Raw genomic sequence first — 9686 nt, 5'->3', positions numbered from 1 at the left:
TTTTTAGGCCAGCAGAGAAGGCCTTGCAGGCCCTGACGGCCCGCCACTGGTTCACAGTAATTCTAAAACTAGCTTGCAACATGCTACACGGTAGCCAAATTAGAAGCGTTAGCCACATTAGCGTATTCACAATGCCTCTAACTCCCAACCATGTTAGTAACATGAAAAATAACAAACTGATGTTGCTAAAACAAACTGTAACTACGCTAACTTGTTAGTGACTGGGAAAAAACCCACAGTCTGACGCTGCTACATGTTAGCCAGATTAGCGTATTGACAGTAACACCAAACCTTGTTTGGAACTCATAAAAAAACAGACAGACATTTTGACAAAGAACCTCCCAGTTTCACTTTGACAGGATATATAGGGAGATTTAGATTATCTGTACTTTAAAATAAATATATGTTTAAGTGTTTTCAGAGTGGAAAATGCAGCACAACTCTTGCCTCACAATTGAAAATGACTGTGTTATACCTTTGTCATGAACTTTGTTAGCTCAAAAATCCTGTGGTTGTGAATTGTTAGATTTCTGTAGATAATATTATTTCACTTTTTTTTTTTTTTTTTTTTTTACTTTATACAAACCAAAATCTTTAGGTTCATGATCTGAACTAGTTACTATTCTGGCTTGGTGAAAAGGTGTTTAAAAGCTTTTAAACAACCAACCAAAACAGCCACAGTTGCTCTGCTGCAAAAATGAAAGTAACTGCTTTCACAACTATGAGAAAGTCCACGAGATCCCCAAATACCTTAGTAGAAAAACATCCATAGATCATGAACTACTGCCATTAAAAAACATTTAAAGACATTGTCAACTTCACTAAAAACATTGAAAACCAAAAATCGAGTCACAAAACCATTCCTTTCTCTTGTATTGCCCCACAGGACTGTTAAGGCTGATTCTATCCGGTTTACACTGTCCTTACCATTAATGGGCGTAAGCTTCCAGTTACGTCGAACTGTGGCATCACTACGCAGAGAGAAATTAAGCCGGCCTCCATGCTGAGGTCCATCACTGTCACGTGAAGCCAGCACCAAAGCTTGGTCCTCCCACCGAGGCGTGCACAGGTACTTCCAGGAATAGTCTCCAACCAGCACGGGACTGTTGTCATTCACATCCAGGATTTGGACAGTTACCAGAGTAGAGGCCGACAAAGAAGAGTTTCCTGAAATAGGCACAAAGGTTGTACAAGGAGAATAGTTTGGCTTTAAGTCAGTGGTCAATTATGATTATATGTTTGATTATAATATGCCTATTAAATATAAAATATCTCACGTCCATCCACAGCAATTACTTCCATTGTGTAGGTGCTGTTTTCCTCTCTGTCCAAGGCTTGTACAGTCTTTAGCTCACCTGAATATTTCCCTATCGAGAAATATTTCTTGGTGTCCCCTTGAAGAGAATATCTGCAGGAACACACGTAGCTGAGTAAAATTGAAACACGGATGGTTCCACCTTTTTTTTCTTGTCTAAAACATGTTACCTTATTGGGTGAGAATCTGGATCGTAACCTCTGATGGTGGCAATGACGCGTCCTGGTTCCTCCCCCTCTCTGACAGTCACCTCATAGTGACTTTGAGACAGGATCGGGCCCTCGTTTACGTCATCAACATATATTGAGACTGTCGCTGTGGACGCTGGTCCATATCTGCCCCGGACCAGAGGAACGGGATTCTGGGCGCTGAGCACCAAAATGTACTCACTCTCACGCTCAAAGTCTAGAACCTGTGAAGAGATTCACAAGGTGAATCAGTCCCAAGAGTTGACTAGTTGAAATCAAGAGACCATTCAGATTTTTGGGTGAAAATAACATATCGAATTTGAAAAAATGCTTGTTTATTTTCCTAATTGTTCAACTTGTTCAAATTAAATATTCTCCTGTACATTTTCTAGGGTGTTTTTGGTCTAAGTATTGAGTCATCTGGAAGTACTTGTAGTTTATGAATACATTTCAACTCCAATTTGTCTTTACAGACCCACTTAGACCATCTTTTGATCTGCAGTACTTTTAAAGTGTTACCAGTGGTTTTTTAGATACTATTATGCAATTTTTTAGCCAAAATCAAAAGCCCTGTGTTATTTTCTAGGACATAGCTTCTGCAGAGCAGCAGAAATTTGCCTCAGTTGTTGGTGAGACCTTTAGTGCGGAGATACCTCTGGCCCACCCAGACTATTTTCTATGTCACAAATAAACTCTTTTTTTGAATGGCATTATTTTATCTGCTCCTGATTCACAATAGAAAAAAAGAAATACTCAAGGATGTAACTGTGAGCTTAATTTTCTTAATATATATCCTCCATCATGAGAACAACACCCACAAGAACATGTTAAAACACCAAAACATACAATTTCAATAATTTAATCGTTATTTTAATTAATGTTTGCCTTCTTTCAGGTTCTTTCCATCGACCGACCTGAAAAACCTCCTAAAAAAGAACATTTCGAAAAGTATGCATATCTATGTGAAGTAAAAGGAAAAAAAACTATATTTTTGATTTATAACAATTGTGGGGGTAAATTTAAATTCAAAGTAAAACTTTTTTAAATTGTGGTTCTCTAAATAAAAATTGTTCATTTGATAATCATTTCATAGCAAAAACCACAAAAAAGAGAGCTAAACCTTCTGCCCTGTGTGACTTCAACAGTGAGCTCTTTAACAGTCCAAGAACAGCATGTAACATTTGCCAGCATGAGAAGGATGCAGCTCAGTCCCATGTGTCCACCCCTCCTATCTCGCTTCCTAGAAATCTGGAACTACTGACAGTGTAATGCTGCATTTCTAATATGAACCAGACCCTGCAGTCAAAAGAAAAAAGTTAAATATCCACCATGTCTCTCATGAAACATTTTCCATGATGCTGTTTGTTTGCAGCTGCTAAGCTTACCCACATGACTGAAGGATCCAATGAAGTTTGAACTGAAAGGTGTAAATCTTGGTTGTTCTTTCAGAAGTAAAAGAAAATGTTTGGATTTATTTGATTATAGAAAAGGAGATTATTAAAAACATCTCTCATTTGTGGTTTATTTTTTACCTTTTAATATACTTTATTTTTATAAATGTAATCATAAGAATAATACGACAATAATGACATCTGTGCTGCTCAAACAGAATTCTGCAATGACAAATAAATGTAAACCTTGAGAATAGACGAGTATTGCTGCTAATAAAAATGGCACCACAAAAAAGACTTGATAGCAACAGAGTTCCATCCATATTTAATAACACATTTAAAGAGTAAAGGTATTACAAAATAGATATAGAGTTTTTATTACATCAAAAAGCAAACCTTTCTTGCTTTTACAGCTAGACTTTGAGTAAATTAATTATGTACATAAAATAGGTGTATACATACTGTCATATAATAAAAAAATAGTTTTTTTTCCCCGATATCTCTTTTATTGTATTATTCTATCTTAATCTTTAACATTTCTCTTTGCCATTAAGACATGCATTAAAAAACACTTCCAATATTAAGAAATCATTATGTTTGTTTTGTGTAACTTTTGTTTGTTTTTGCAAAAGAATACTCATTTAAATGTAAGGTTTTGTGAGACGTTTAAGAGTATTCTATCATTACATTGTCTATGACAGCACAATGTTTAAATTCTTTATTTCTGTGCTTTTTTTTTTCGATAAACCCAGTAAACTCTTCAAAGTACAAACTGTTCTGCTCAAGGTTTTGTATTTAGATGGGGTCCCTGTGCCTACAGTGAATGTGGGTGCTTGACAGCTGTAAGTGCTCGGTTGAAGCCGAGTGAAAAGAAAAAGAAAAACAAGTGGAAATATTACTAAAAACAGCAGCTTTAAAAATCTGAGAACACGCAAGTGAATCAGTGTCTAGATGTAAAAAACAAACAAGAATGCAAACATTTACAGAACTTTCAAAGCTTTGTACAAAAACCTACCAAAAGTATTGTTAAAGTAATGCACTCTTTAAAAATGTCATGTGGGTTGTGACCTGAAACAGACTGGTGACCCGTTTGGCCTCCCTCACAAAATCCCAGCTGTTCATGAAATATTATAGACCAATGCAAGATGTTTTTAATAATTTGTATTTCTGACTTTACATTTTCTCTCTTTAACTCCTTTTTTATACAGTTAGAACAAATTTATAGTACATCTAACTATTAACTATGCTATTAATTTGTTGCTAAATAACTGTTTTATTAAGCATTTTAGCTTCTTTCTTCCACAAAAATAAATTAACTTTTGGTTATTTTTCGGCTGTTTGATACTAACCAGACATGTTATGACAAATCTTCTCTTATCTCCTCACATTCGTATGGTCTGTTTGACTGTCTGAGCCTAATCCATGTGGAGAAAGTACAACATTGCAGAGATTTTGAGACACAGGTTTTACACCATCTGCGCTTCTGCATCACTGCTTTTGAGAGATGCTTGTCAAGATGCTTGTAGCTACAGATTTCAGGCTGCAGCTGCCGACATTGCAAATGCGCCAGCTGTGTCAGGCCCATCAGGTTAGAAAAATGGGAAAGCACTCCACAGATGGCTCAGAAAATATCCACAATGAAAAAAGGCTCAAAGGATTTATATGTGTGTGTCAGTAAAAGTGACAACTATCAGCTATGTGTGATGGTTTTCTAAAAAAATATATGGATTTATGATCATTGTAAGATATGTGAGATAGAATGAGTTTTCTTTACATTATTTCTGCTCCACACAGCAGTCTTTAGGTTCACTGTGATGCAGTTAAAGGACAGAGCAGAAAGTCAAGGTAATGTTATACTGCGCATGATGCACGTAGCTCTCATTATTCATTTTAAGAGGCTGCTCTGTGACAACATCCAGCAGCTGTTTTTTTTCTCCAACAGCTCTGTTTTGTTCTAATAGGTGAGGCTGTGGCTGGCTTTGGCTTTTAGCTTTGTGCTTCAACAGTCTCTAAACATGCACGCACCAAACTGAAACTGGTGAGGAGCTAGATCAACACAACATGGGCACACGTTAGGCTGTGCAGATTTTTGCAAATAGAAAGAAAACTTGACATTGATTTAAAATGAATTGCTAGATTGCTAGATTGTAAAGTTTATAAAGCATCATGAAGGGTATTCTTGTCAAATGTAATAATATCTTTGAGAGGTGTCCACAGAACAGAATGTTTTACAGAGTTACAGGAGGATGACAATTTCTGCTGAGGTGCACAACATCTTAAGCCATCAATACTTGCTGTTTGCAAAATAAAGGAAATCAAAATGTCCACACAGCATTGTTGTAGACTTTGTGATTTATGGGATGGATTTGCATAGTTTAGCAACAGCTGCTGGCGTCATATCAACAATTTTAATGTGGATTAAAGCATGCAGCTTCTACACCGTAGAGCAGAATAAACATGTTCCCTCAGCTGTGGCTTTATCTGCAAAGGGAGCTCCCAGTTTTACTTCAATCTCTTGTATTGCAAGGTCTGGAGGAGGACTTATGACGTGGGTCTGTTTTTTAGGATTTTAGACAGACCGTTGTCTTTCAGTTAAGCGGAAATCTAAAAGTCCCCCTTTGATCTTCTTTTTATCTGTTTTGAATGCGTTCCCAGTGGTCTTTTAATATTAATTTTGCTGTTTTTAGCCAAAGTAGCTCCCGATTCACAGCATTTTTTTTAAAAGGTCAGAAATACAATTTTAATCAAAATTTTCTTAATATATATCCTCCATTAACAGAAGAAAGCCACAAAAACATGTAAAAAACACCAAAAAGATTACATTCATCTAACTGATTCTTTATAGCTTGATGTACATTTTGGACAAAGCTGCACATCCGACCCCAGGGAGACATTTTGGGGAAAGTCTGTTCTAGTCTGACTGTGACTTAGAATTCCAAACAAGCTCCACAAAGACACAACTGTATGGAAGAACTTAAGTGGGCTGATCTCAAACCCTTAAAAACCACCTTTGGGATTACATAGGTCAGAGGTCGGGAGCCAATCCTTCTCATTCATCATCAGTGCCTAACCTCATAAACACTGTACAGATTGAAATGGGAGATTTTTCCCACAGAATCCCCCTGAAAATGTTGTGGAAAACCTTCCGGGGAGTGAATGTTTACAACATTTTAAAGCAATTGTTTTTGAAGATAGTAAACTCTGGTGGATTTATCCCAAGTCCACATGGAGTAGCAGTGGTCAAATGCACTATTTAGCATAAAACACAGGTGGCTGATGGGTAAGTCAAGTATTTCAACAGTACTTTTTTTCATCTTGTATGAATTATATAGTCCATTTAAACCCAAATAATCTTCAGTGTTGCTCTTTTGTTCCTGTAAAACATCAGATATCCTCGTTCATTCCGTATTTACCTCTTGACAATTTCTAGTCCGAGTGACATTCACCCTAATTACCGAGTTTCTCTATGAGCAGTGAACACTCCCCAGTAATAATTAAATGTGATTGCTTTGTGGTGCTGATGTCACGCTTTAACTCGGCAAATTAAAGGATTTGCGCAAGTGCATTTGAATCCTTCCGGAAGATTTTGTTCTCTTTTTTTTGTCTCCTGCAGCCCACATTTTTACTGCGGATATCTTGCAAGGTCACTTGATGAGGCTTTAATTTAAAAACTCTACATGAAAAGAATTATAAATATAAAAAAAAAGAAACAAAAGAAAAAAAAAAAACAACGGCACACGAGTGTCTGGATTTATCTCAAACTTGCATGTACACCTCACATGACAATCACGTTCATTCAGGTTAAAAATAATAGACCACCTCCTGCCTGGCCCACTTCCACAAAGCAGACTGTTAGAGTCTGATCACACACAGACACACACTCATTCCTGTGAGGTTCCCTGTTGGATTATAGCATGCAGGCCAAGGGTAATGCGCCCTGGGGATGGAGATTATTTTGCTAAAGCAGTTCATTGTCATTAGGGGTCTTTTTTTATTATTATTATGTGAGACAAACATATTGACATACTGCAAATGCTCTTTACCTTCCATCTCTCAACAGAGCACAAACACACAACGTAACATGAAAAGCCGCACGCTGAGCTGACACACTTTTATTGGACTGCTATTTTAAGATCAACCCCTGAATGATCCCACACACCAAGGACGAGTGAAAGGCAACAAAGGTTTCTGTGACATTATCCTTCGCTCTCCTTCAACGTGTTTTTATCATATTTAAGAGGAAAAAGAGAAGAGTTTGACCAGAAAAGAATGGTTGTAATCATTGACATTAATGGTAGTTACCTTGGAAAGCACCAGCGACACTTCATTGGTCTGCTTGTCCGTCACCAAGGTGAAGACTTCCTCCTCGTTTCCAGACTCCAGACGGTAGTCCACCTGCCAGCTGTCTCCACCGCGAACATCTGCATCCCTGGCCAATACAGACGTTACCGTGGTAGCTAGTGGAGCATCTTCAGGAACGTGAAAGGGTCCATACTAAGAAACAGATTATCACAAGGCAGAAAATTGCTCATTTAGCAACTGTTTTGGAGCAGCTGACCAACAAAATGTGAATACATTTGCAGAATTAATATAAGATTAACAGCCAATTTTTATGAGTGATTTTGGTTTGACACTAAGAAAACATTAAGTAATTTCAGCTCCGAGTCACGTGAGTGTTCTAGTCTTATATTGTGGCAATTTTAAAGTTGTCACTGAGAGTCACGCATGAGTGGCTGTCCAATTTTTTCTGGTGATAAAATGTGAGAATACGTTTCCCCCCACTTACCCTCCTGGTGCGATTTGACCTTTATTCACCAGCCCGTGTGTGTTTAGACAGCCGTTTAATCTGCCACTCACACATGTCCTCCGGTGGAGCAGCCATGTCTGTGATCTGGTTGCCCCATCTGCAGTGTTGCTCAGCCCCGTCCTGTCACCACTCACCTCCCACAGCAGCCCCAACAGCGCTGCCTTCACATTGCCATGGAAAAAGCTGCTCTCCTCAGGCGTGACCCGCTCAAGAGCATTTTCCACCTCTGTGTTTGTATGTGTGCGGCTGTGGCAACCATTATCTGACCGAGTGTTTATTTGTTTTAACAGCTTCAAATGGAGTATCCAGACAAGCAGGCGATGGAGGAGGAGGGATCAAATATATTGCTTGATGTAGCTTCAAAGAAATCACAGTTTTATGATTATTTTTAGATTTGTAGCCGCTTTTATCAAGTTTTTGGATCAAGCGCTGGTTCGGGAGCCTCCTCTTCTGAGCTTTGAGATGGCAAAATTGAAAGAGGCGGAAGTTCCTTTACACTTACTTTTTAAGACATACATCTGCTGGGGATTCTTTCATTTTAGGCTTTGAGATTCATCTTTTTAGCTTGAGCTTTTATGGCCAGTATATATAAAAAATGTTCTTGCATTTGTGCCATGCGACCATGTGACTTAAGACATAAAATCTGAAACCTGCATCCTCGTTTTCACAGCTGTCCCATGTAACTCCCACACGTCAGGGCTTTACTGTCCTCTCTGAAGTCTGTCTGTAGCTGCCTATTTTTTACTTAATCTATGTTAACACTGCCTTCAGCAACGTGTGTTCAAGCGGCCACTTCCAATGAAATGCCTTCCACGTTCACACAACTTTTTACAACCACATAGAAAACCTGTAGCCATTGAACGTGCATTGGAATTAAACCAGGTCAAACTTTGACCAATCAGGGGCTCAGATTAGGTAGTAACAAACAGATGGTGAATCTTTTAACTCACAGAAGTGCCAACTGTCGCACCAAACCTCTCACCAAGTATCGGATAGTGACCATTGACTGTATAAGCAAACTGGACTGTGCAAGTGTGACGTCACCCAATAAAAATGACTTACTTCTGCCGACTCCAGTGGAATTTAGTCATTTCAGTCTGCACTTTTTCCCTGATATGGACGCCGCCATTTGGAGTCAGACGATGCTAGTAAACAGTGATTGATCCGAGACCGTAAGCATCAACGTTTCTATGGCAACTACTGTTGTCAATCAGGAAGGAGGGAGCTTGTTGGCAGTCCACTCCCCTTCCATTGAAAGCGGACTCAGGAGAATCTGTCGGTCAAATGTCTTGAGGTGGGGGCCAGCGGGCGCCACATGCTGTAGGGAGGCATCTGATTGGTCAGTTTATATCCTCAGTAACTTGTGATAAAGAATAATATCATAAAAAAGGATTAGCAGGAACAAAATGAAACTTATCAGAGCTAGAATAGTTATTCTGACAAAACTTATCAAATTTTATTTTTTTAAATGGAAGTCTTTGGGTTTTTGGCATCTATAGGTACTTCCTGTTTGGAATGTGAGGAGGGGAGGGGTCACTCAGTCCAGTTCTTGTATACAGTCAATGGTAGCAGCAGTCCAGTATGAACTCCATGGGCTAAATGCTTGCTCAGAAACGTGAAGCATTGCCCGTCACATACCCAGTGTGAATGTAACATCAGAGGTTTATCAGCATATCTGTCAAAAATATCTGTCATATCTGTAATTTGGGATTACAGCAAGATGTGAATTTTACTTATGCGCTTACTGTGAAAAGTAGTTCTTTCACACTTTAATTTGCAAATGGAGATAAAACAAAAGTTAAGAACTCAAACTCAGGATTACAAAAAGATTTGAATTATCTTATATATTTTATTATTTTCTAACGATGTTTAAAAAAAGGAAAGGCTGAACAGCTGCCCTTACTAACTTTCCCCTTTTCCAGATTTTTTTCTGCAAATCCAGCTAACATGATGTTTACTCAGCTTTTTTATTTTGTTTAAATCAT

The 9686-nt window shown here is 38.2% G+C and overlaps 1 protein-coding gene across 3 annotated transcripts in view; it reads right to left on the bottom strand.

The window, feature by feature from the left end:
• The window catches only part of LOC112160930 (cadherin-17), a 13319-nt gene extending 4430 nt beyond the window's left edge, over positions 1-8889 (bottom strand). For 2 of the 3 annotated variants that reach the window (XM_024295844.1, XM_024295846.1), the window contains exons 1-5: positions 8764-8889; positions 7197-7388; positions 1486-1727; positions 1278-1408; positions 928-1167 (exon numbers count right to left, since the gene is read on the bottom strand). In XM_024295844.1, coding sequence (XP_024151612.1) covers positions 928-1167; positions 1278-1302 — 265 coding nt within the window. In that variant the 5' untranslated portion in view covers positions 1303-1408; positions 1486-1727; positions 7197-7388; positions 8764-8889. Of the gene's footprint in view, positions 1-927; positions 1168-1277; positions 1409-1485; positions 1795-7196; positions 7389-8763 lie in introns of those variants that run through there. The other variant, XM_024295845.2, reaches the window with a different exon arrangement.
• Between the last annotated feature and the right edge of the window lie 797 nt (positions 8890-9686).

This window comes from Oryzias melastigma, linkage group LG3, assembly GCF_002922805.2.
Source record: "Oryzias melastigma strain HK-1 linkage group LG3, ASM292280v2, whole genome shotgun sequence".
Taxonomy (NCBI): Eukaryota; Metazoa; Chordata; class Actinopteri; order Beloniformes; family Adrianichthyidae; genus Oryzias; species Oryzias melastigma.
Note: the sequence above shows the minus strand (reverse complement) of the source record. Positions and strands in the feature narration are given on the sequence as shown.